Source organism: Abramis brama (genome assembly GCF_963993115.1).
Source record: "Abramis brama genome assembly, chromosome: 6".
NCBI classification, from domain to species: Eukaryota; Metazoa; Chordata; class Actinopteri; order Cypriniformes; family Leuciscidae; genus Abramis; species Abramis brama.
In genome coordinates, this window is record NC_139968.1 from 33,458,205 (window position 1) to 33,486,041 (window position 27,837).

The following is a 27,837-nucleotide window of genomic DNA, read 5'->3' on the forward strand; positions in this document are numbered from 1 at the left end:
GATCCAGAGCACAATGTAAGAAGCTACAAAGATGATTACATAATGAAAAGTTGTAGTCACCGTGATAGTTAACATATGTGAAGAATGTAACTAAAATTAAGCCAAAAAATATATTTACGACTTACCAGTCAGACACCACCAGCACAGACATAACAAAGCACACACATGAAACATTTCCTGAAAAGTCTGATCTGATTAAACGATTTGCCGAAAGCACTTGAGCTGGCGTGTGAATCCTCCCACGACAGTTTTACCCACGTAGACTCTTTACAGGCTCTCTACAAATTATGTATAGTTAAATATAAATTCTTGTCTGGCTCTTATTAAGACTTAATAGTCTAAAAAATGTTTCATTCCATTATTTAACACAGAAAGTTTTTCAAAAGTATGGTAAAACTCAACAAAAGGTTAATACCATCACCCATCTCATTGTTTCTCTTGCAGCTCATCTTCTGCAACTGCAGCTTCTGGCTGAATCAACCTGTGGTTTTCTTCAGATGTGGTTTGAGCCGAATGTTAGTTTCTTCCTGTCTTTTTATGAACCTCAAAACAGCTTCACAGTCCAATAAAATACTGTATCCATTAGGGCTGAAACGATTCATCGAGTTACTCGATTTACTCGATTACAAAAATTCCTCGAGGCAAAAACTCTGCCTCGAAGCCTCGTTAAATTCCTATGACGCGCACTATACGCACAGGGATCTGATTGTTTCACACGGACCGTTGTTCAATGTTCAGGAAGCACACCATAGCGTGTGATACATTTTGAATTTAGTTGGCGCGATGGCAAGAGTAAACGCGTCTTTGCATTAGGCTACCTTAACATTGAAATCACTCGCGCCAGACGCTCTATTCGCGTTTGGTGTGAACGCACCAACCATACGGTGCGTGTCCACTACAGCGGTAGACTGTAGACAAGAATGTCTCCTAAGCGATTGAGGTGTGTTGTTGTTGGATGTAAGAATGAACATAGCAGTCTTCATTTACTCTCGTTGTTACTCGAGGATGGATCTGTACTGTTTGTGATCCAGCTTACGGTCTCCAGACCGACAGGACTAACGACCACGGCAGAAGTGAAAGTGAGAGCACGAACTTAATCACAGCTCATCAAGTCATTTTACGGATATAAGGTTTACCAGTTTATTAAGCACCCACTGAAAAGGTGTGTATATATTTGTTTACTGTTAGTTGTAACGAGTGTTTTGTGTAATTCGCTGTGTATGTTGATGATAATGAAAGAAAGAGAGAGAGAGGTTATACGACTTTAATGCGCACTTCTTTTACTGTTTATTCAGCTCTTACTGTGATTCTCTGGAGTAAAACTAACACTCATCTTTTGTGTGATGTACAATAAACTTCACTGAACTCATCAGTATATTTTGGTCATCATTCGGACGGGGTTTGCTACAGCAGGCTTGTATTAATAGTGGATAAAAGCAGATGAAAAATAAGTTATAACCATAATTAAGCTAAACTATACCTGTTCTATCTCCATACAGCATATATTCTCTGGCTCTGTGGGCATTATTGTCCGACTCCGAGTCGAAATGAACACCGCAACTGAGAGTTTCTGTTCTGATATTATCAGATGAGATTGTCCTGGCTCTGAGCGTGAGCTCGTGAGGCTCCGCCCCTGGGCCGGCAGCAGCAGTTAATTTGCATTTAAAGGGATACACACTAAAACAGCATGTTTTTCTGAGCCCCAAAAAATGACAATTTAAACATGCTGTAAAAAATCATCTGTTGGGTATTTTGAGCTAAAATTTCACATATATACTCTGGGGACATCAGAGACTTATTTTACATCTTGTGATAAGTGTCATAATAGGTGCCCTTTAATGAAACAATGCATTCAAATCCAAAGACATTTTCAAAAAAAGATAATGCTTATAATGACAATGAAAGAATTAATAAAACTTGCACAACTATCCCTGGCTGTCATTTCTTCTTCTAAATCAGTTGTCACTCTTCACTGAAGTACCTCTCTCTGTTCTAGGTCCAATATTTCTGGTCTTCATCTTTCCTGCTGCAGTTGGCATCTCAGATACCAGTAACAGTAAGTTATTTACAAGCTGTAACAGCTTTCATTGCAGATTATCAGTTCTAGATGCATCATCAAGTGCTTCATCTCCTTACCGGTGTGATGAATCTGATCTTCAAGCAGAAAGAACGGGATGAAATGTTCTGAAAGCTACCAATCCACAATCGGACTTGTGGTCATTCTGAATCATTATCATGCAGTGTTTGTTTGCTGGCCAGAAGAGAACTGGACACCTGACCAAGGTTGTCTTTTTCCATGACAGTTTGAGCTGAACAACACCCAAAATGCAGAACTTTCCTGTTATCACTGTAAAGTTGCTTCGAAACGTTGTATAAAGTGTTCTTCTAGACTACTTCTTGGTTGCATACATTTGAGCATACCTGGTAAAGTGGTCGACTACAACCAGTATGTACTGAAAGACGCCTTTACTCCATTCCAAGTAAATATAGTCATTCTATAGAAACAAGTTCATGGGGTAAAGCAGTTATTCTCAGTATAACTAATTTAGTTGATCTGAAAAGTAACAGCAGTCTGCCTTGCTCTCTGCCATGTTTGTGTTAGTGAAAGCCTATAGTGGACCTTTTTCATATTTCCAGGGTTCTCAGACGTCTTCATTTTAGGTAAACTTCTATAGCAATGAATGGGAGCCGACAAAAAAAAAAAAAAAAAAAAATATATATATATATATATATATATATATATATATATATATATAATTTATGTTTGCATTTGCTCCAATAGCAAAAGATTGATTACAGCTGCTAAAAGAGAAAGATTCACTGTCAAGTTTGCCATCGCCCTCTCAGCCATTGTATGTGAAACATTCTTGCAGCAGCCTTCGCTTTTTGAATTTACTGCCAAGTTAATATAGCAAAAAGTATAGTATTATAAATGTGTGCATTTTTTTAAAATGAAAATATTAAAAACTAGATTTGTGAAATTGATCAAAAACGTCAATACAGTCTGTGAAAAAGGTTCCATAATGTTTAAATTCAATAAAAATAATAATTGTTCTCCTTGGATGGATATTAAATGTTTTAATTTATCACCTGGTTTCACATACAAGGCTTAAGCTAGTCCCAGACTAAACTGCATGTTTGAGCTGTTTTAACTGAAAATAACTATTTTCACATATCTTAAAGGTCCCGTTGCATGCGATTCCATGTTTCAAAGTTTAGTTAGTGTGTAATGTTGTTGTTAGAGTATAAATAATATCTGTAAAATTATAACGCTCAAAGTTCAATGCCAAGCGAGATATTTTATTTAACAGAAGTTGACTACAAAAAACGGCTCGATTGGACTACACCCCTCTACTTCCTTCATTAGTGACATCACCAGAACCGTGTTTAGACTAACATCCGCCCACAGGAATGCTCCCTCAACTCTACTGGCTACTTGCGCACTTCTTATAACTTAGGCTACTGTGTTTACTCAGCTCTTACGGTGATTTTCTGAAGTAAAACTGACGCTTCATCTTTTGTGTGATGTACAATAAACTTTATTAAACTCATCAGTACATGTTTGACCATCATTCGGACCTGGTCCGAAACAGCAGACTTGTAGGCTGTTAATAAATAATGGATACATACAAGCAGATGACAAATACGTTATAATAACCGTAATTAAACTACTAAACCATACCTGTTTCATCTCTATACAGCACTCTGACTCTGTAGGCATTATTGTCCGACTCGAAATGAACGCCGTTACTGAGAGTTTCTGATATTATCATCATTCCGTGAGGTGATATTGTCCTGAGAGACTGAGCGCGAGCTCATGAAGCTCCGCCCCCATGGGTCGTCCAGCAGCAGCTCATTTGCATTTAAAGGGCACACACTGAAACGGCTCGTTTTTCTGAGCCCCAAAAAATGTCAATTTAAACATGCTGTAAAAAATGATCTGTTGGGTATTTTGAGCTCAAACTTCACATACACACTCTGGGGACATCAGAGACTTATTTTACATCTTGTGAAAAGGGGCATATAACGGGACCTTTAATCTTATATCAGTATTTTATATCCATATCGTATATCAGTCCCATTGTTTTGTCTCAAGCTGTTTAAATATCCTAGTTTAACTATAAGGCCTAATCCTGGCTTAATCTAAGACCTGTCTGTGAAAATGGGCCAATTTGATGTATGAATTTGAATTTTATGTATGAATTTGTGATGTATGAATTTTATTTCCAAAAGACTGTTCTCACATTACTGTTACATGATATGTAGTCTAAAGATAAAGTTTTTGTTTAGTTTTTTTTGGCCTTGTATTATTAAAATAATAAATTATTTAAAACTCGACAGCAGTCTTCATATTCTTCAAGGTAATAAACTCCAGACTGTGGTTAGGAATAAGCATTGTAATATAGGCTAGTCTTACCCTGGAAATCCACAAGTTGAATTTGCTCAGCGACTTTACTCTGGTGTCGAGTAATGATGCTCATTAAATATGCCCTTATGCTCATTAAATATGTCAGCGCACATACCTGTATTTACATCCTGTTTTCGGTTGAAGTCCATAGTATTCGATTGTCGAGTTCACGTGCATGGGTTTAGTTACCTATGATCACGCGCGTGAACTCGACAATCGATTACTGTGGACTTCGACCGAAAACAGGAAGAAAATACAGGTATGTGCGCTGGCTGAAATAACATAATTTTTATTCATATCTTTCACATCTACTGCAGTCAGATTTACTCGTGTTCACTCTGAAGGAATCACTCACATTGTCTGTGCACTTGTAATGACACATCAAGGATGTTAAGAGGCTAAAAGCAGGTTTAAAACTTGCCCCATTGAAGTCAACAGGGTGCAAATTTTAAAAAGAGGATAACACGGTGTAGGCAACACCGATTTTTGTCGTTCTCTGTACTGACAGCACTCCAAATTTACAAAAAAACGAGCTCAATGTTGAATTCCTAGTTAGAACACTAGATGGCGCTCTAATACAGAATGCATGTTTGTAGTTTAAACACTGTGTATTAATGAAATATCAGGAAAATTATAGAAAGGGCACACTGTGTGGGATGCTGTTCTTGAAATAAACAATCACAATAATTAACAGTAATTTTTACCAGAGTAAAACAATGGTAATGTGATATCAGGCACTACTATCTTAAACAAAGAAATTACATTTATTTCTCCCGCATGCATTGAACCCATTAAACCAGTTCAAGTTGAAATTACTTAAAAAGCCAAATTGATTGTACTTAAAACAAAAATTTAGGCAACACATTTTTTACAGGAAGGAATATGGAGGAATAGAACGGAAGAGATAATAGTTTTGAGGCTTAGGTTTAGACACAATGGACTAAATCAAACTGTTCAAAATAGGTAAAGATAACAAAGGAAATGTGATTTCTGTGGACAGAAGGAAACAGCTAACATGATATATTGTAAGAAATATAAAAAAGAAGATATTTGATCCAAAAGCTGAAAATACGGTGTGATTTAAAATATTTTCCACAAAAGGAGTCAAAATATAGGTGTTATAATTTATTGTTTCAATACCTTAGAGAAAGTAATTTAAGTTTTTAAAAAAACAAAACAAAAAAACAATGTAGGCCTACTGTATATAGTCCACATTCTGGTCCACACTCCACACCAGTTGGTGGCGGAAATCTCGTTTGACAACCGCCAATAAACCATAGAAGAAGAACTGTAAATATGACTCTTGTCCTCTGAGTCTAGTGGTCAAACGTTTTATTAATTTCACTTCCGATGGTGTGTGTGTGTATGTATGTTTGCTTTCGTAGGATGTGTTTGGGTTTACAATCATGTTTACAATACAGAAACATTAGGTGGAGATACATTTGAAACGGGATGTTATTTTCATTAAAGGAAACAGCATTGCAGACCAACACAAAGAAATAATGTAACGTGAGAACCTCGACTCCTGTGATACTTTTTATTTAATTGAAAGAAGTTTTGTGTGACCGCCATAGACTAAAACATTTTTTTTTTTGCATGATGTCATAAACTCCGCTCGAGTTGTTCAAGTCAACTTATCAGCGTGTAAACTTTACCAAAAAAGTGACTTTAAGTCCTGTGTTTAAGACATGATTCCTCATTCTGTGTTGCTGAGGAGAGGTAGCATTAGGTACTAAAATCTTCCAGAACACGCACTAACCACATATTTGCTAATGCTTCTTTCTGCTAAAGTTAAAATCATTTAGTCTTTATCATTTGTTCACACTCCTTCACCCCATCACTCGTGTTTTGTTCCCTGACCCTCAGGTGGAGGTTACAGTGCTGGAACTGGAGCAGGAGTGGAGAACTTGAGCCTCATATATCCTCATATAATTGTGCCTGGACTTTATCACTATCAAGGGAACAGAAGGTGAGATTTAATATCTGATTATGATCTTGATTTCACAACCTTTGTTTCACCAATGGACAGAATCCCTGTTGTGCAATTGAAAAAAAATCAAGTTTGTCAGCAGCATTTAGTTTCTCTTCAAAGCTGATGAAAACATTATTAACAACCATCAAACACAAATCAAAAATTGTAAGTCATACATGTCATGTATTCCAGACACCGGCAGAAAACTGGATATAACCTCTATAAGAAAAAACGGGGATCTAGTATAGTTCTGTTTGGAAAGAATTGAGACTCCTGAAACTGCACTTTCAGAAAAAAAAGATATAGGCTAAGCTGTCACTTGAGTTGTACCTTTACAACCATTTAGGTACTAATTTGCACCCTAAGGGGTAAAAAAGGTACAAAGGTGTAGCTTTTGAAAAGCCATTACACATCACAGCTGTTGTACCTTTATTTCTGAGAGTAGCACTGCTTAACTTAGGCTACATCACATTTACATTTATGCATTTATCCAAAGCGACTTACGTTGCATTTGAAAGATTACACATTTACATTATTATCAGTTCTTGCAGGATCTGCAGGATCATCATGCACATAGAAGTATATAACATTTTAATTTTTCAAAGTAAAATCACAGTTTGATTTTGGACTTTTTTTGTCAAACATCAGCACGATTGAGTTTATTATTTTGTAGTAAAGCGGCTTCCCTGTAGAGAAGTCATTAACTGTTTCATGCGTGCATAAATGGAACAATCCTTGCAACGACTTGCTGTTAACACAGACTGACACCTCAGACACACTCGCACCGACACACTGTTGACACCTCAGACACACTGAAGCTTTATTGACACCTCAGACACACTGAAGCTTCATTGACACCTCAGACAAATGCTGCCAAACTGACTGAAATGCAAACATCCAGCAGCAGAAACATGCTCATGCACAAGCTGTTTGTCTACACAACAGATCAAACCACATTGATATAAATGAACGAGACCACAGCAGAGCTCACTTTGTCACCTTTCCATCACTAGTTTGCATCTATGTTTTGCAAACATAAAAATGCTGCAATGGGCCACATGATATACATAATTAGCTTACATAAGTCCCTGTATTGCAGTTAAGGTCAATTCTTTTGAAGTTTTTAGGAGAACATTTAATTAATCTGGTTTTGATTATCATACTTTAAACCCTTTAGGACAGGGGTGGGAAATTAATTTCCCTAAAAGGCCACATGAGAAACTTGTACCAACACTACAAAATTGTACCAATACACTAAACTCAGTTCTGCCCAATATATTATTTATATATATATATATATATATATATATATATATATATATATATATATATATATATATAAACAACAGGAAATGAATGAAATTAAAATGTGGAGCACACAATTATATCACTATTTATTGAACATTCACAAATTTAACAGTTTTGAAAATTTTCAATTTTCATTTTTTTGCAGTGTTTCAAAAACTAGCATCACAACTTTATACAAAAAGCAAGTATTTCAAAGACCAGCATCACATTAACTATATAAAAAAGCAATAAATGCCCCCAGTGTTGACATTTATGTAGAAAAATCAGTTGCCTGTAAAGCAGCAGTCCATAACTTTTGGCACTCTAACGGTTAATAAACAAATTTGCATGCGTCTTGTAGAAGAACATTGCAGCCGGAGCTACTTCTCTCGTCTATGACGAGTCACGCAGGCACTGGGCTACTCTGCAGCGTTTAACCCGACCGGCCTAAAGTAGTCCGAGTATAAACACTGATTATAGGTGTACCATAGTGATTCAGGAATCAGGATAAGACAAAAACATGGTTTGGAAAATGTATTCAAGATGTACTCGCTCAATATATAATTTTTGTCAATTTTGAACACACACAAAAAAGTTATGGACCCCAGCTCTAATTCCTAAAGTTTAGGATGATCCTGTATGTCTGCTGTGATTTCCTGATGAAACATGATGATTCTCTCAATCCTAAAACTGAACATAGACTCAGAGTCTGACATTCAGGAGATTCACAGTGAAATGATCACAATCTGGGTCTTGTACTCAGAACAACATTAAAGTTTGATCATCTTCTGAATTTTATTGGTGCATATTCCACATTATCCTCCTCTTCAACTTTCTGTAAATAACACAAGATAGAATAATAATGATTAATAATTAAAATAATGTTTTTTAAAGTAACAAGTCTTTTATAAACATCTGATGGTGCTGTTGTGTTTGAGATTTACTGTGTGTGATAGATCATTATACTTTGAAACACCATTACTGCCACATAAGAAAAATAAAAATAAATTATAGTTAAATCATAATTAGGACAAAAGAATCAAAATTGTAAGATTAAAAATGCCAAATTATGAAATGCATAAGTAAAAAATGTGTATGTTATAATATCAACATTTTAAGTCATTTGAATTTTTTACTGTGTATATGTGATATTTTTGACTTTTTAATCTCAAATTTTTTATTTACTATACCATAATATCGTCTTTTTGTCATGATTATGATTTACCAGAGCACGACTTTTATTTCTTCTCTGGTAGAAATGGGCTTCAATATTATTCAGACAAAATCAAAAGCACACACTGATCTACATCTGAAATTATACAAATACTCAACAAATTAACAATAAATTGTCTCACCGATTTCTGTGTGTTTCTTTTGTCGAATGTCGTCTCAGCGTAAGTGATCTCTTCTTCACGAGTCTCTTCTGTTTGAAATTATAGATGCATTAAAACAACAAAACTCAATCTTAACTAGATCTGATTCTTCACAACATTTATGTTATTATTATGAATTTCAAAGTTAACACCAAAGTAACACTGGAAGTTTTTAAAAACGGCATTAACAAATTTAATTTGCCATTAGCTCTATAACTTTTTCCACACACAACAATTCCTAAAAGAGTGTTTATCATTACATTTAGAGAGACACATAAATCAAACCCAAATGGGATGTTTAACAAAGAAAAGTATTTTACATTCTTTGTGTTTAATCAGCATTTAGATTCAACAAGCACAACCAAAGTTATCATTCATATTCATAGATTTTAGAGCACCAGCCTCATCCTTACAGATTATATTCATACAAATTAACTTTTCTGTTTGTGCATTTCCAGTGTTGATTCAGTTTGAGAAACCTTTGTTTGTGTGAGATGAGTAAAGAGCGATACAGTGTCATTATATACTATTAGAAATAGACATTTATTATGACAATGAAAATTATGAGAATAATTTTTAATTTAATGATACACTGAATTATTTCTTATTTAACTTGTTTAAAAGGAGAAGAGAATACTTGCCATCTTTATGAGTTTTTCTGTGTTTCCTGCAGATCCAGAAGATACAAAATCCAGCAACAATCATCAGAGATCCAGCAGAGATCAACACTATCAGAGACACTGAGACTGGAGGAACTGAAGGAGAGAGTGTGTCCAGCTCTGTAATGATAAAGAAAGAAGTGAATGCGTCAGTCTGATCTACAACAGAAGACAGAGATCAGGTCAGTAAACACACACATATATCATCAGTGCTGTGGTACCTGCACATGTGTGACAGAGTGTGTTGATGTCCAGATGTGTGGTCTGGTTGCTGATGGGATTGTTCAGCACACAGCTGTAGGTGTTTTTATCCTGATATTCCACCTCCAGAGGTAGAGAGAGACTGATGCTGAGATCACACACACTGATGCTGGACAATACACTGATTCCTGCGTACCAGGAGAGAGTCACATCACACACATTCAACACTGATGAACACACCAATGAACAATTTGACGATGATGATGATGATGATGAACAGTTTCTGCTGATGACAGGAACAGGCAGACGAGCTGGAAAATGAGAGAATAAGAGGAATATAAACAACAATCAGATTATTTTCAACATTGTGAATTGTAGTGAATCCATGTAATACATTTTGTGTGGAGTGTGTGTTTAGTGTGTTGATGGTCACTGAATGTGTGTGTCATCTATAAAATGATGTAACATCTGAATATGTAAATAAAATATGTGAATGTTTGGACAAATGATCTTTACTCACCATAGAGAGAAACATTGAATAATTTTGATGACGATTTCACTCCACTTATATCTAGTTGATAAACTCCAGCATGTTCAATTCTGGTGTTTGTGATGGTCAGAGATCCAGTTTGATTGTCCAGCTTCAGTCTGTCTCTGAATCTTTCAGTAATATTATATATGGAATTTAGCTTGTTTTTATTTATTTTAGCTATCAGAGAGTTTTCAGCTCCATATTTCCACCGTATCTGATCATCTTCATGTATTTCAGTAAGATCAGTGTTTAGAGTAACAGAATCTCCCTCCATCACTGACACTGAATCTCCAAACACACCTGGAGAACAAACAGATTTACACAGATTACGGCCACTGATGGTTTACAAAGCCTGAAATCAGCAAAAGTTTACATGTAAAGTTGAGAATATCCAAAACAAAATATATCAACCTTATTGGTGCAGCACATCCATTTAATTTGTTTTAAAGTGTAGAGAACAATCAGTGTTTAAAGTTTCAAAATGTATTGACAATAAATGCATGATAATTATTGCAGATTGAAAGTACAGTTTTAATTGTGCTGGATATTTGAATAACATTTTTAAATAAATGAGAGATTTAGATCACTGGATAGTCTGGACTGTAAGTTTGCTGCACATTTTGACTAGTGAATTTCCATGATGTTTGTAGATTAATAGCCGCAGAAATATTTTTAAAAGGACAAAAAATGGGCTGATATTTGAAAGCTCAAAGGAAAGTTCACACTTTCTGAACATTTACATTCACTGTAGAGATTTCCATTATATCCATTACCTTTTCCAGACCTGAAAATGTCACAGTAAACCTAATCCTAATCCCAAAAGAGACTGCATTCAGAGTTAGTAGATCTCGTTTTATGTTCATACAATTATCTTCATAATTCCTTTGGTAAATAAAAGCAGATGAAAATAATCGAATTCTAATTTACACTGAAATGAAAAAAAAAACAAGCCATAAAAATGCTTTTATAACTTACCAGTCAGACTCCAACAGCAAAAAAAGAACAAAACTAACATGTGAAACATTTTCTTCAGTGGTTCAGTGTGTGATCTAACAGCAGAACTGTTCAAGTGTTGTGTGAATCCTCCTATGCAGTTTGACCCTCCTAGTTCACACACTGCATTTGCATATGATATAAGGTTATAGTTCTTTTGGCCCTTAAGATTTTAACTGTTCTTGATGGATAAAAAAAAACCTTTATTTTATTTTTTTAGGTTTTAGGGTTTATATTAGAAATAGTACCGCCTCAGTGACCATTTTCTTCTGAAGGTGTAAAATGGCTAAATGTGTAAAAAGGGTGTAAAATTTTAAATGGCTAAAAGTAGAAGAATATTAAGTGAATTGTGGATGACATACAATTCATGGTGAAATGGAGCATAACTCTAGTAATTTAAAAATGAATAGTGAATAATTTTTTTTCTTTTTTAAAATTTTAGTGACCAGAGTACAAAGAAAAACCAGAGTACAAGTTAAAAGCGTGTATGATCTCACAGTACTGGCTTTACTGGGGTTTATCTTCTGAGTCAAACTGAAACCTGTGGCCGTTATTTTTCTAAATGTGGTTTGATCCGTTGGGTGGACAAACGTGTGTCGGTGACACTGGGCATTCAGTGCATGAGTGTTTAGTTTGTAGGTGAAGAGTTTCTTCCTGTGCTTCTACTATAATCAGCTTTTTTGGCACTTTAATCTACTGGGGAAAAAACATGAGAAACTGAGGGAGAAAAACAATAGCATATTTATTAGTCACACTTTAGGGTCAAATTTTCACTAACTGCATACCATTGTCAATAGCACATGGCGGTGGCGGTGTAATGCTGTGGGCAATGTTTGCAATGTTTTCTTGGGACACATTAGGCCCCATTATCCCAACAGCACAATCCCTGATGGATTTCAGGTATCTGAACATCATTGTGGACCAAATGCTCCAATTTATGGCAACTGTGTTCCCTGCCGGTGATGGTATTACCAACAGGATAATGCATCATGCCACACTGCCAGAATCATCATGGAGTGGTTTGAGGAACATGATGGTGAATTTCTGTTAAAGCCACTGAAGTGCCTTGGAACGTGCATCTTTGTATGATACGTTGACATACATTTTTGGAATCTGATTACGTAATCCAGATTACATGTAATCAGTTTCTACCCAGCTCTGCATATTATTATAAACATCAGAGACGTGACTGTGAGAACAGCAGTAACTATAGCGCACCCTATCGTGTGAAAGTAAGATATTCTTAGAGAGATGTGATTTTCTGCTTTGGACACTAGAGAGCGATGATGTGCTGAATTTGCCATTTTTCTTTTTACACAAGATTACAGAGACAGTGAAGGGTGGGATCAATATTTAATAAAGTTAGTACATTTCCATGCAGGTTAAGCTAAAAATAGAATATAATTTGAGTTTCTGTTATATTTTGACTGGCCTACTATTTGTGAACCACTAAATTAAAGTAGAGCAAAGCAACACAATTTCAGACGTATACAATTTATGAGAGTGCATGCAAAAAAAAAAAAAAAAACCCGGATGAAATCAAACAATGTGGCACAAAGAACAAGAATAGACGAAAGTAAAATATCCTGGCAGAGAATAAATATGAACTAAAGGTGCAAGTCAGGGCCCATATGAGCTCTCCAGTTAATTCTGTTTTGATCATAATTTTTTGCTTACATTTGCATACACAGGCTCTTCTGATTTCTGCAAAAATCAGCAGGAACCTGCTCATGCAACAGTTTAATAACATAATATATATCAGGGTTCGACATTAACACTTGTCTGGGACAAGTGGATTTTTTGAAGGGGCAAATGAAAGTATTTTACATGCCCAATCGGTCCCAAGTGTCCTGATTAAAATGTCAATATCTAAAATATTTTTTTTAAAGAGCGATAGTGACATCTGGTGGTCAGACTTGTTTTCTCCACCATGTCTAACAAATCACCTCAGAGCAGAAAAAGCATGTGACCAAACAAAGCTTCAGAAGTCTGTGACACAGGAGTGGAATCAATCTGGGATCAATACAGTTCTATCTAATCTCATCTAAATTAATTTGTGCCAGTGAGACCACAACTCACAATTCACATATTGATCAATAATATAAAATATACAATTATTTGGTCATAATTAGTAATTGACGTGAGTAGTAAAAAAAAAAAAAAAACAGAAACACCCATCAAAAAAGTGTGTGTCTGTTTGTGTGTTTGTGTGTGTGTATATATATATATATATATATATATATAAATCAAATCAAGTATATTTGTATAGCGCTTTTCACAATACAGATTGTATCAAAGCAGCTTCACAGTATTAAAATAAAATAATACAACAAAGTTTGTTTCTAGTGGAATTTATTGATTGATAGAATAAAATTAAATATCCCCAAAATATCCCCAACTGAGCAAGCCAAAGGCAACAGTGGCAAGGAACCGAAAAAACTCCATCAAGTGACCTAATGGTGTCCTAAAACTCCATCAGGTGACCTAATGGAGAAAAAAAACCTTGGGAGAACCCAGGCTCAGTCGGGGGCCAGTTCTCCTCTGGCATTTATGAACTAGAGGCCGGATTGTAGTTTGAAACTGTGAAATTAACAATATTATATGAATGCCTGGCTGAAAAGATGCGTCTTTAATCTAGTTTTAAACTGGGAGAGCGAGTCCGAGCAACGAACAGTATCAGGAAGGCTATTCCAGAGTTTTGGAGCCAAATGTGAAAATGCTCTCCCTCCTTTGGTTGATCTGGATATCCTAGGTATGACCAAAAGCCTTGAATTTATTGATCTTAAAGAGCACGATGGATTATAGGGTGATAGAAGATCCGTTAAATAGACTGGAGCTAAGCCGTTTAGGGCTTTATAAGTCAGTAGCAATACCTTATAATTAATACGGAACTTTATAGGTAGCCAATGTAGTGATGATAAAATCGGTGTTATATGATCATATTTTCTTGATCTAGTAAGAACTCTAGCAGCTGCATTTTGGACTAACTGTAGCTTGTTTATTGAGGATGCAGGACAACCGGCTAATAAAGCATTACAGTAATCTAGTCTCGAGGTCATGAATGCATGAACTAACTTTTCTGCATCAGAAACTGATAGGATATTACGTAGCTTAGCAATGTTTCTAAGGTGGAAAAAGGCTGTTTTTGTAACATACGAAAAATATGATTTTCAAAAGACAGGTTACAATCGAGTATAACACCCAGGTCTTTTACTGTAGAGGATAAAGTAACAGGACATCCTACGATGTCAAAGTTGTATTGTGAGAGGTTCTGCGGGCGGTTTTTTGAACCGATAAGTATTACCTCTGTCTTGTCTGGATTTAATAAAAGAAAATTATGCGTCATCCCATCTTTTATATCTTTAACACACTCTGTCAATTTGGATAATTTAGCGTTTTCATCCGGCCGTGATGAAATATATATTTGAGTGTCATCAGCATAACAATGGAAACTAATTCCATGTTTCCTTATAATATTTCCAAGTGGCATCATATATATTGAGAATAACAGAGGGCCCAACACAGATCCCTGCGGCACTCCATAGTTTACTGGAGTTATGATCGATTTTTCTCCATTTAAATAGACAAAATGGTAGCGGTCAGATAAGTATGATCTAAACCAGCTTAATGCTTGTCCTTGAACACCAGTATAATTTTGTAGTCGATCTAAGAGTATTGTGTGATCTATAGTATCGAACGCAGCACTTAGATCAAGTAAAACTAGTATTGAGATACAGCCTTGGTCAGAAGCTAAGAGTAAATCATTTGTGATTTTAACGAGCACAGTTTCAGTGCTATGATGCGGCCTGAATCCTGACTGAAACTTTTCATAGATATCATTTTCTTGCAAGAAAGAGCCCAGTTGAGTGGACACAACTTTTTCTAGTATTTTAGACATAAAAGGTAGATTTGAAATGGGTCTATAATTTGCTAGATTATTATGATCTAATTGTGGTTTCTTAATGAGAGGTTTTATAACTGCCAGTTTAAATGTTCTTGGAACATGACCTAAAGATAAAGATGAGTTAATAATATTGAGGAGAGGCTCTTCCACTATAGGTAACACTTCCTTCAGTAGTTTAGTTGGTATAGGATCTAATAAACATGTTGTTGTTTTAGATGAAGTGATAAGTTTATTTAACTCTTTTTGTTCTATAGTTGTAAAGCACTGTAATTGTTCTTGCGGGGGGATAATTGAGGCTGAATTATAAGGTGCGATTGAGGATTGAACGTTTACAATTGTGGTTCTGATGTTTTCTATTTTCTCAGTGAAGAAGTTCATGAAATCATTACTACTAAACTGTAACGGGATATTTTGTTCGGGTGACGTCTGTTTATTTGTTAGTCTAGCCACGGTGTTAAATAAAAACCTAGGATTGTTTTGGTTGTTTTCTATTAGTTTGCGGAGGTGCTCAGCCCTGGCCGCTTTTAGGGCCTTTTTATAACGTGACATACTGTCTTTCCACGCGATTCTAAAGACCTCTAAATTAGTTTGTTTCCATTTACGCTCTAAATTACGGGTTTCTCTCTTTAGAACATGTGTAGTATTATTGTACCATGGTGCTTTAATTTTCTCTCTGACCTTTTTTAATCTAATGGGTGCAACAACATCCAATGTTCTAGAGAGAATGGTGCTCATAGTGCTAGTTAGTTCATCTAGTTCATCTGTTTGTTTGGGTTCAGGCAGCAGCTGAGACAGATAAGATAAGCAATTTGAGAAATTATCTATGGTGGATGGAAGGATTGTTCTGCCTGGTCGAAAACGCGGCACAGCATGACATATTACAGCAGTACGTAATATGCAAGTTACCAAGTAATGGTCAGTGACATCATCACTTTGTGGAATGATATCTATATCGGTTGGATCGGTTCCATATGATATAATTAAATCGAGTGTGTGATTAAGACGATGAGTTGGTCCGGTGACGTTTTGCTTGACCCCAAAGGAATTTAATAAATCTAAAAACGCAGCCCCTAACGCATCATTTGAATTATCTACGTGTATGTTAAAATCTCCAACAATTAATGCTTTATCTACATTGACCAATAGATCTGAGAGAAAATCTGCAAACTCTTTTAGGAAATCAGCGTAAGGCCCAGGCGGTCTATATACGGTAGCCAAGGCTAGAGATAATATGGATTTTTTTCTAACATCTAAGAGCGTAACATTTAGTACAAGTATTTCAAACGAAATAAACGTATAACCCGTTTTCTGAGTAACATTGAGAATATCTCTATAGACCGCTGCAACACCGCCGCCACGACCAATCAGACGGGGTTCGTGCTTATAGGAGTATCCAGATGGAGTAGACTCATTTAGACCGAAATAATCATTAGGTTTAAGCCAAGTTTCAGTAAGGCAAAGTACATCGAAGCTATTATCTGTGACTATTTCATTTACAATAACTGCCTTAGGTGTGAGTGATCTAATGTTTAGAAGACCTAGCTTTAGAAATTGTTTTTGATTACTAATAGCAACATTTTCTGGTTTAATAACAATTAGATTTTTTCTAGATCCTGCAGTAGATTTATTATTATTATAATAAATAATAATAAATCTACTATCTACTAATCTACTAAATCTACTAAATAATAATAAATATAAATCTACGTATATATATATATGTGTGTGTGTGTGTGTGTGTGTGTGTGTGTGTGTGTGTGTACTGTGTATATATCATTATTATCATCAGTATTTTTTTTTATTTTTTTTTACAATTTTTGTTATAAGGAAGTATAGGGTTAAATAATTTGCAAATAATGACTCTTTAATAATCATTTCCCTTTTAATGCATCTGATTTGGTGGCTAAGCGCCAATTTTTTCAAACCAGCTGTTCTGACCTTCGGATACTGCATTACATTCAAAACTTCAAAGTCATCAATCACGTGGTATTGTCATTTCGATACAAGCATCGTTACAGTGTGTGATACAATAGTGCTTTGAAAACTGTGTCAGAGAAGAATGACAAGAGTCTTTAGGGCACAACTTTTTCATCAAGTCTTTCTGACCACGACAAACATGGAAGTCTACCGTAAAGATCATTTTATACTTCTGCGTCGAGTGTACGGGATAGCCTACACATAGTCGAGTACCTTACGCTGTACCTCCACAAAAATGGACCTACACTTCACAACAATGACGCAGACTGCAAGATCTGTGATTGTTTTTTTCTCATCTGTTTAATCTGAGCTTGCGGTTGCAGAGGATTCCCTCTTTGTGGAAAACATCATGCCTGGTTCCTGTTCCCAAAAGGAAACATCAGACAGAGCTCAAAGACTACAAATTCATCGCCCTCACCTCTCACAAAATGAAGACACTTGAGAAACTGGTACTATCTTACATCAGACCTAAAGTGTGCACATTCATTGACCCTCTACAGTTCTCATACCAGCCCAACATCAGTGTAGATGATTGCCTCATCTCCATGCTCCAGAGGGTCTATGCACATCTTGATAACCCTGGTGCAGCTGTAAGAATTATGTTTCTTGATTTCTCAAATGCATTCAATAGCATTCAGCCAGAACTGCTGGTGAGAAGATGAGGAGATGCAGGAGGAGCTGGGGCTTGTTTTCTGGGTGACTGACTATTTTACTGCCATACCACAGTGTGTGCGGTTCCAAAAATGTGTTTCGGAGACTGTTCTGTGAGGCACAGGTGTCCCACAGGGAAGCGTTCTATCACCTTTCCTGTTTAGTCTTTACACATCCGACTTCCAATGTAACTCTGACACCTGTTCTATCAATACACTGGACTGGTCCAGCCACATGGAGGCAATATAAAAAAGGTCAAAGCAGGCTGTATTTTTTAAGAAGGCTGCGATCTTTCAGCATTTGCCAACCTCTGTGGTGCACCTTCTATAAGACTGATGTGGCTAGTGCTTTCTTCTTTGGTGTGGTGTGGTGTGCTGGGGGGAGAGGGCACACACACATCTGACAGGAACAGACTAAATAAACTGATAAAAAATGCAAGCTCCATCATTGGCATCACACAGGACTGGGATGAGCAGAGGAGGTGAGGATGTTGAGAAACGGCAGAGCTCGTTCAGTGGCAGAGTGATTCCACCAAAATGTAAAACTGAACGGCATCGTAAATCGCTCCTGCCTTCTGCTATTAGGATCTTTAATGTGCAATAACTAATAACTGAGTCTGATGTCTGATTTATATTTTTTTACCTATGTTCTTAGTATTATTAAAATAGTTTTTTTTTGAGTATTAGTTTTTTGTATTATCATCATAGGGTATAGTATGTTTAGTTAATATATGATAGAGTATAAAATGCTTCAGTGAAAGTTTTGTTTTATGAATGTAGTTGGGTTGATAGATTGATGTTGTCTGTGTTGCTGCTGCTGTAACACATCTAACTTCCTGAGAAGGATTAATAAATTATCATCATCATTATCACCATAAATATGATGATATGAAATGCATTTCCTCGTCCATGTCTTTCAGTGGCCGGACAAGCACAGAAAATTCCCTCTTCTTCTGCCTCAACTGGTTCACGGGTTATGCGTACCATTTTAGCTTTATTAATTTCAATAAAAGTAACTGTTTTTCAACATCAATTGTCTCCAACTCCAACGTTATCCAATCAATTTCAATTGTCAAAACTCAAAGTAGCCTAAACTCAAAGTAGACTAAACTCAATACAGCGTTAAAGTAACACGTGGAACATAGAAATCCCACCAACAACTAGTGTTTTGACACTAGTAGCTTCTGTCTGTCTCTGAATCTCTCATCAGGAACATCATCATATGTGGAGAATTTTTGCTTATTTTTCTTTATTTGAGCTATTTAAGACTTTTCAGCTTCATATTTCCACAGTAAATCATTGCCTTCAAATATTTCGATATCATCAGTGTATTAAGTAACTGAATCTCCCTCCATCACTGACACTGAATCGGCAAACACACCTGATGAACAAACAGATTTACACAGATTAAGGCTTCTGAGAGTTTTATCTTCGATCCAGAGCACTTGTAACAAGCTACAAAGATGATTACATTATGAAAAGTTGTGAAGTGAAGAATGTAACTGAAATTAAGCCAAAAATTATATTTATGAATTACCAGTCAGACAACACCAGCACAAACATAACAAACCAACCACATGAACCATTTCCTAAAAAGTCTAACCTGATGAAATGATCTGCCGAAAGCGTGTGAATCCTCCCACGACAGAGTTTTACCCACGTAGACTCTTTACAAATGATTTATAGTTAAATATAAATTCTTGTCTGGCTCTTAAGACTTAATAGTCAAAAAAAAATTTCATTCCATTATTTAACACCGAACGTTTTTCAAAAGTATACGTTTACAATAAGTTAATACTATCTACCATCTCGATCCTCTTGCAGCTCATCTTCTGCAACTGCAACTTCTGTTGGAATCAACCTGTGGTTTTCTTCAGATGTGGTTTGAGCTGAATGAACATCTTGTGTTGTAGGTGAAGAGTTTCGTTTTGTCTTTTTATGAACCTCAAAACAGCTTTACAGTCCAAAAAATATTGTATGCATTAAAAAAAATCTAATCTGAGTCAAAAAGTTAAATTCACAAGACTTGAACATTTTCCTGGCTGAAAGCTGTAAGCAGTTATAGACGAGAGAGACAATGTTGGTCTTCTGTGTTGTCTTTTAATGAAACTGCATTCAAATCCAAAGTATGAATAAATATGTTGAAGAAATGCATGCTTATAATGACAATGAAAGAATTAATAATAACAAACATAAACGTACACAAATGCTTGGTCCAAACTCTTGCACAACTATCCCTGGCTGTCCTTTATTCTTCTAAATCAGTTGTCTCTGTTCACTGAAGTACCTCTCTCTGTTCTAGGTCCAATATTTCTGGTCTTCATCTTTCCTGTGCAGTTGCATCTCAGATACCAGTGACAGTAAGTTATTTACAAGATGTAACAGCTTTCATTGCAGAGTATCAGTTCTTGATGCATCATCAAGTGCTTCATCTCCTTACCGGTGTGATGAATCTGATCTTCAAGCAGAAGGAACGGGATGAAATGTTCTGAAAGCTATCAATCCACAATCTGACTTGTGATGCAGTCTGAATCATAATCATGCAGTGTTCGTTTGCTGGCCAGAAGAGAACTGGACACCTGACCAAGGTTGTCTTTTTCCACGACGGTTTGAGCTGAACAACACCCAAACTGCAGAACTTTCCTGTTATCACTGTAAAGTTGCTTCAAAACGTTGTATAAAGTGTTCTTACAAACTTTACCGGTGTTAATAGGATTAGAAAATATTGTAAATTATATTTTTTTGCATTGCCTTTGCCTTCCTGAGCCACAGGGTCAAAGGTCATTAGGCTCAATCAACAGCCTTTGCTTTCTGGATTTACTTTCAAGTTAATATAGCAAAAAGTACAGCATTATAAATGTGTAAAACATAAAAATAAAAAATAAAAAAAATTTTTTAGATTTGTGATGTTGATAACATCATCACAGTCTGAAAAGGGTCCATAATGTTTAAATTCAATAATAATGATTGTTGTTCTCCTCGGTTGGATATTAAATGTTTTACTTCATCACCTGGTTTCACAGTCGAGGCTTAAGATAGTCCCAGACTTAACCGCATGTAAGAGCTGTCTTAACTGAAAATAACACTGAAATATCTTAAATATATCTGAGCCATTGTTTTGTCTCGAGGTGCACACCAGTATTTTTTAATTACTGAAAGCTGTTAAAATATCCTAGTTTAACTATAAGGCCTAATCCTGGCTTATTCTAAGACCTGTCTGTGAAACTGGGCCTAAATGTGATGTATGAATAGTATTTCCACAAGAATGTGCTCACATTACAGTTACATGATATGTAGTCTAAAGATCAAGTGTTTTTGTTTTTGGCCTTGTTGTGTTATTAAAATAATAAACTAATTTAAAACTCGACTGTAGTTTTAAAATTATTTAAGGTAATAAACTCCAGACGGGTTAGGAATAAGCAATGTAATATACGCTAGTCAATAATATTGCTTTAGGCTACAATTCGTTTGTTGACGAATGACGTCGGGGGATGACGTTATTCCGTAGGGATCCGGACATTTTCACTTTAGCATTCGGCCATGCATTCGTTTTCTGAGGAGAAAATTGTTGAAAATTAAGTGTTTATTTAACATGCTCGCATTTATTTTGCTTTTACACTACCACAGTAAGACCTTTATTTGTGTTAACGTCGATATCTGTGACCTATAAGCCGCATGTTTGGCACTGTAGTGATTGCTGGATAAAGCTTAAGTTAGGCCTGTTGTTGACCGGAAATAGCTAGGCTTAAAAGAGAAACTAATTATCAATGGTCGGTGAAACAGTTTTTAACGATAAAAAACGAGATCAGATCAGCTGCGCGATGTGTCGTTTTAAACAATAAACATCAGTAAAATTTAACATTTTGTGTAAATCTGTACATTTTGTGTAGGCCTACATATGTAATGCGAGTCGCTTTGGTTAAAAGCGTCTGCCAAATTCATAAAATTTAGGCATCATTCATTGTTGCCTTACACACATGTTATTTACGTGGGTTGTTTAGGACTTAAATATTTTATATGTTATGTTAATGTGGTGGAAAATAATCCTGGTAACACTTTACAATAAGTTTCATTAGTTAGCATTAGCTAATGTATTAGCATAACATACGAACTAACCATGAGCAATCCATTTGTTACTGTATTTGTTAACGTTAGTAAATAAAAATACAGCTGTTCATTGTTAGTTCATGTTAATTCAAAGTGCATTAACTATTATTAACAAGATTTTAATAAAGTATTAGTAAATGTTGAAATTAACAAAGATTAATAGATGATGTAGGCCTATGTGTGCAGTTCATTATTAGTCCATGTTAACTAATGTAGAAGTAATCTTAACTAATAAACCTTACTGTAAATTGTTACCTTAACTATCTTTACTATTTTTGGGGGGTACTAGTCATCTATTTAATATTTATATTGAGTCTATGAAAATATTTGATTAATTGCATTTTAAATATACTGTAGGCTATGTGTAGGAGGGAAAGGGTGTGAGAATATGAATCAGGATGTGGATTGTGGGTTGTGTGAGAAGATCATGAGACTCATGTGTGTTTGTCTGATGAGTGAAAGTGTGAGTCAGTGTTTTTGTGATGTTTGTTTGCATGTTTAAAATGATGAATCCAGACATATTTTTCTACTCACATTTATGATCTGTTGGAAAAAACAAATCACTGCATTATTGTATGTTTTGCTCAGGTGTGTCTGGTGTTGGATCAGATGAAGTGTCAGTGATGAAGAGAGATTCAGTCACTCTTCACACTGGTGTTCAAACACACCAACAAGAAGATATAAAATGGTATTTTAATGACACTCGCATCGCTCAAATTAATGAAGATCTCAGTAAGACCTGTACAGATGTTCAGTGTAATGAAGGCACTGAGAGATTCAGAGACAGACTGAAGCTGGATCATCAGACTGGATCTCTGACCATCACAAACACCACAAACACAGACGCTGGACTTTATAAACTGAAGATCTTCAGCAGCAGCAGCGACAGTGAAAAGATCTTCAGGGTTTCCGTCACTAGTGAGTCATTTAATGAGTGTTTAAATGCAGTTTATATGTTTAAAACACGTTAATACAAGATCCTCCAGCATCTGTTGGTTTGTGTTTCAGATGTTTCTGCTGCTGAACTATATGAAGTGAAGGAGGGAGAATCTGTCACTTTAGATTCGGGTGTAATAAAAAACACAAATGATGTGATGACGTGGTATTTTAATGACACTCATATCGCTGAAATCACTGGAGATCAGAGTAAGATCTGTACAGATGTTCAGTGTAAAGAGAGATTCAGAGACAGACTGAAGCTGGATCATCAGACTGGATCTCTGACCATCATGAACACCACAAACACAGACTCTGGAGAATATAAACTACTGATCATTATCATCAACAGCAGCTTCAGCATCACTAGGGTGAAGAGATTCAGTGTTTATGTTATTGGTGAGTATAATTGAGGTATTCAGTGTATTTTCCTTTGAGGAATCTGAAATTCATCCCCTTATTCACGAAATTCAACCCAATAAGTGTTGTGGTTGTGGACTGTTTAAAAAAGTTAAGTTTTGAGTCAGTGACACTTTGGCTAAAGTTATTTATGGAAGCTTGTTTCCGCCACAGAATAAAACATTTTAAAAGATAATTGCGACTTTTTATCTCACAATTGCGAGTTTACATCTCGTAATTCTGACTTTATTTCTCAGAATTGCGAGATATAAAGTCAGAATTGCGTGAAATAAAGTCGCAATTGCATGTTATAAAGTCAGAATTGCATGTTATAAAGTCAGAATTGCAAGATATAAAGTCAGAATTGCGAGATATAAAGTCAGAATTGCGTGAAATAGTTGCAATTGCGTCTTATAAAGTCGCAATTGCGTGTTATAAAGTCAGAATTGCATGTTATAAAGTCAGAATTGCGAGATATAAAGTCAGAATTGCGTGAAATAAAGTCGCAATTGCGTCTTATAAAGTCAGAATTGTGAGATATAAACTATTCTGAGCTAAAAAAAAAGTCTGTCTTTTTTCCCCTTAGAATTGGACTTTATATCACACAATTCTGACTTTATAACACGCAATTGCGACTTTATTTCACGCAATTCTGAGAAATAAAGTCAGAATTGCGTGATGTAAACTCGCAATTGTGAGATAAAAAGTCTCAATTATCTTTTAATTTTTTTTATTCTGTGGCGGAAACAAGCTTCCATAGTTATTAACATGCAAAATGCACAAAATAGCCAGTTTTCCTGTGAATGCTGCTTCCAGTTTAGCTCAAAGTGCTGATGCTTTTGAACTGATTGAACTAAACTGAGTGCTGATGAACAAAAGTGCATTTATCAGTTAAAACAATGTCATACACCTGATGACAAAAGTAGAAAGGTGTAATTATCAGTCAAAGATATTGGTAAGTACTGGATGGATTATCATTCACTTTCTAGTAATAATGTCTGTTTCTCTGTAGATGTTCCAGATTCAGGTTTGTCTTCAGGAGCTGTAGCAGGAATAGTTGTTGGTGTTCTTCTGGTGTTTGCAGCTGTAACTGCTGCTGTGATTTACTATCGTCACCGCATGAGCCATGCACCAGTACCACAGAGTGTAAGTATTACAGATATGAGATTCACTGTGCACAAAAACCTTTTTAAAGAAAAGTGGTATGAATACATATAACAATCATAGAGATACACAAATACATACACTGCTGTTCAAAAGTTTGGGATTGGTAAGTTTTTAATGTTTTTGAAAGAAGTCTCTTATGTTCACCAAGACTGCATTTAAAAATACAACAAAAAGAAAAAGTAATATTGTTAAATATTATGACCATTTAAAATAACTGTTTTCTATTTGAATATATTTTGAAATGTAATTTATTCTTGTGATTTTTCTTTTCTTTTATTGAACATATAACACATGGGTGGGGTGTGCTGGTGGGGGGTGGGGGGGGGGGGGGGGGGGGGGTGTTGCGTACATATGTAGCTCACATGCACTAAAAGCCTGTCTACGACGTCTGGATACTGGACTAAGTTATCTTTCGAGTCTTATTGTGCTAATACTGTCAAATACACACAAGGTTTACATAAACAAAGTCGGTTATGTCTAAAATGAAAGCAAACTAGAGGAAATTGAGAGAAAATCTGCTTGTCAAATGTGTGTATATTAGACGCGTCGCGCGCAGCTCTTAAAGAGACAATAGTAATAGCAAACACACTGCCACTTGTCCTTAAAGGGATAGTTCACTAATAATTGTAATAATTATTTTTAAATTATTACCAATAATAATATAAAAAATATAGTAAGTAATAATATAATAAAGGTATAAATATATAATTGTGTGAAATGTATTTTGACAAGCAAATACCAAGAAATAGGTTGCAGCAGTTTGTCTTTCGACTACACTTGCAAAATCCGCAATGGGACTGAGCTCGAACAGCTTCAGCATCAGCGACTTTTTATTGTATGAAATCGCTGTCAATCAAAAGGAGATGCAGCCTTTCGACAGACCCTCCAATCATCACGCAGAAGCCCGGAGTCCAGGCCGGCCCACTCCTCCATTCACTCCCAGAGAAGTTGAGCTTCCATGGGCGGGACATAATCGCAGCATTTATCCAATGACCGTCTAGTTTCGAAGCGCTGAAAAAAACTGTTCAGAGCAGCTCCACTGAAGTCAATGGACGCTGGGCTTCAACAGGGAAATGCACTGTGACGCTACGGGAATGTATGAAAAGGAAATCGAGTCAGCCGACCTAACTGATTCTGAACGAACTCGTCTTTGAGATGAACGTTTTCAAATGCATTTTTAGTAGTATACAAAATATATATAACAGATCTTACATCACAGACACTGTAGTTTATTGCTTTTTTCACATGCCTCCTGCAGCAGATCTATGGCATCTTCACACAGCTTTTATTTTACAAAATTATCTTTAAAATACAGTATCCTGAAAAAGGGACATTTCTTTCTTTTTTTACCATTTGTGTGTGTGTGTGTGTGTGTGTGTGTGTGTGTGTTTGTGTAACTGAAACATCAATCCCTCTCATTACTTTTACCTTTTGTGTATTTGTATTTTCTTACAGGAGAAGGATGACTTGTGATATCTCGCCGAAAGACATTCCTTTGAGGAAGAAGACGTCCTTGAATCAGACTCAGGCCAAGGCTGCCAGTAAAACAATGTAAAATCATTTATAATTTTGATAATATGATTGAAATGGACACTGAAATAGGAATTAGCAAATGAAGGCTCATGAAGCACTGAGGCTTTCCAGTGAATGTTTCAGGAAAAGATTCGAAACATCAAGTGTCGAAAACAGCGCCATCTTGTGGCAATCTTTATAGCAGCCATGTTATGAGCAGCTGAGTGCACAGCGCCGTTGTTTTATCCATTAAGCACACATAAAAGCCTGACAACGCTAAATGTTTAGTTTTCTGATAATATAATTAACATATTAAAGTGTGCCAATAACGTAAATGAATTATATTAATACTAATTATAAAAGTACCAACAGAGTTGCTTGATGCAAGTGAATTTTGGTCTAATTATTTTATGGTTTCTGTGCTGTTTATGTGTCAGAATATATGATCATGTAACATAGGCTGTAGGCTTATTTATAAATGTAAAAAAAAATTAGTAAATGGACTAAAACTTCCAAAAACCTGTAGAGTAGTGGTCTGGGTTCAAACATTCCGACACGCAAAAGCATTCACGTGACTGGAAAGAAAGCGAGGCTTCGTTTTTCGTTGATCACGTGTTTCTCTGAAAACGATACGCGCTCCGGCACGGAGCTTCATGAGAAATTGCGCTGCGTACTCGATACACGCTTTGAAGCTTCAGTGTCAAATGTAACATCACTTCACAGAAGAGAATTAGGACATGATGAAGAGAAGCGGATCAGCTGAAACTCTCTTCTCTCTATTGTTGCTGTTACTGGAAAAGTCACTATATTGCTCATGTTGATGATTTAACCAGTATCACTAACCCTTGAGGCCTGTTGCATGAAACTAGTTGAACAAACTCTGGGTTTTCAAAATACTGAAAATTACTTGATGTATTGTTTGTCTGGGAGAATGTTACAGCGTAATTTCTGCATGTATATGTATACTTACAATAATAACTAAAAATGGACTGTTTTAAAGTCCCCCTGTAGTCAATAACTGTATCCCTTAAAACTTATCTTTCATCTCCAAAATTACATATTTAAAAGTCTCCACTCACTCACACTGGTTGACAATCACAGATTGATCTGATTGGTTACAAGGTAGTTTGTGATGTCAGAAACACCAGCGATTTCAAGCTGTGTTTTTGAGACTGTCTTTGCTTCACTTTATGAATTTGCACGTTTTGTCTTAAAGCACATTAAACACCACATAGACACATAAACAACATTAAAAGCTGGATTTTCACCACAGGGGGACTTTAAGTCTTCATACATTTGGTAGATATGTATTTATCTTCCTCAAACAAAACATCTGTGAAATTTTATGAGGTGCTGATTTTTTATTTATTTTTTTGCTGTGATTGTCAAGTATGATTTTTTTTTTTTTAAATATATAATTGTATTTTGCTGATGTAGATGATGATTGCCTTGTTTATTTGTTCTATTTTTGTATGTGTCTTTCATCTGGTGCTCATTTTTTGTTAACTTTACATCAATCATGGAAAAAAGTGCCTTCAACACTTTTAAAAGTAAAGCCCACAGCATTATCTTTTCTGAAACTCTAAAGATCTCGGTATGTATATGTGATAAACATGATTAAAAACATGATCCACTCTGTGCAGGACTTTTTTTATTAACAATAACATTTATTTTCCGTAAAGGATTAATATTTATACGCTTTTGAAAACTAAATAACCCCAACACTTGGGCCACAGTTAGTGTGTGTTTAATAAGAGTTT

The 27,837-nt window shown here is 35.7% G+C and overlaps 2 protein-coding genes across 7 annotated transcripts in view; one reads left to right on the forward strand and one right to left on the reverse strand.

Annotated features, from left to right (window-relative positions):
• The first annotated feature begins 461 nt into the window (after positions 1–461).
• On the forward strand, positions 462–27,715 carry LOC311084758 (uncharacterized protein). Of its 4 annotated transcripts, none has more exons than XM_084117020.1 (8): positions 5,685–6,137; positions 6,275–6,377; positions 9,714–9,881; positions 19,781–21,582; positions 22,652–22,981; positions 23,072–23,398; positions 24,411–24,544; positions 26,021–27,715. In XM_084117020.1, exons 4-8 carry the CDS (start codon positions 21,549–21,551, stop codon positions 26,036–26,038), a joined length of 843 nt encoding a protein of 280 aa, XP_083973146.1. In that variant the 5' UTR covers positions 5,685–6,137; positions 6,275–6,377; positions 9,714–9,881; positions 19,781–21,548; the 3' UTR covers positions 26,039–27,715. The 4 variants fall into 4 exon arrangements, with proteins under 4 accessions (XP_083973149.1, XP_083973146.1, XP_083973147.1 ...); XM_084117021.1 differs by having other exon boundaries at positions 20,259–21,582; XM_084117022.1 differs by having other exon boundaries at positions 5,699–5,917; positions 20,259–21,582.
• The window catches only part of LOC311084748 (SLAM family member 9-like), a 134,574-nt gene continuing 114,480 nt past the window's right edge, over positions 7,744–27,837 (reverse strand). For 2 of the 3 annotated variants that reach the window (XR_014606582.1, XR_014606583.1), the window contains exons 2-3: positions 9,023–9,090; positions 7,744–8,502 (exon numbers count right to left, since the gene is read on the reverse strand). The gene's annotated coding sequence lies outside the window, so the exon portion shown is untranslated. Of the gene's footprint in view, positions 8,503–9,022; positions 9,091–9,681; positions 9,795–27,837 lie in introns of those variants that run through there. The other variant, XR_014606584.1, reaches the window with a different exon arrangement.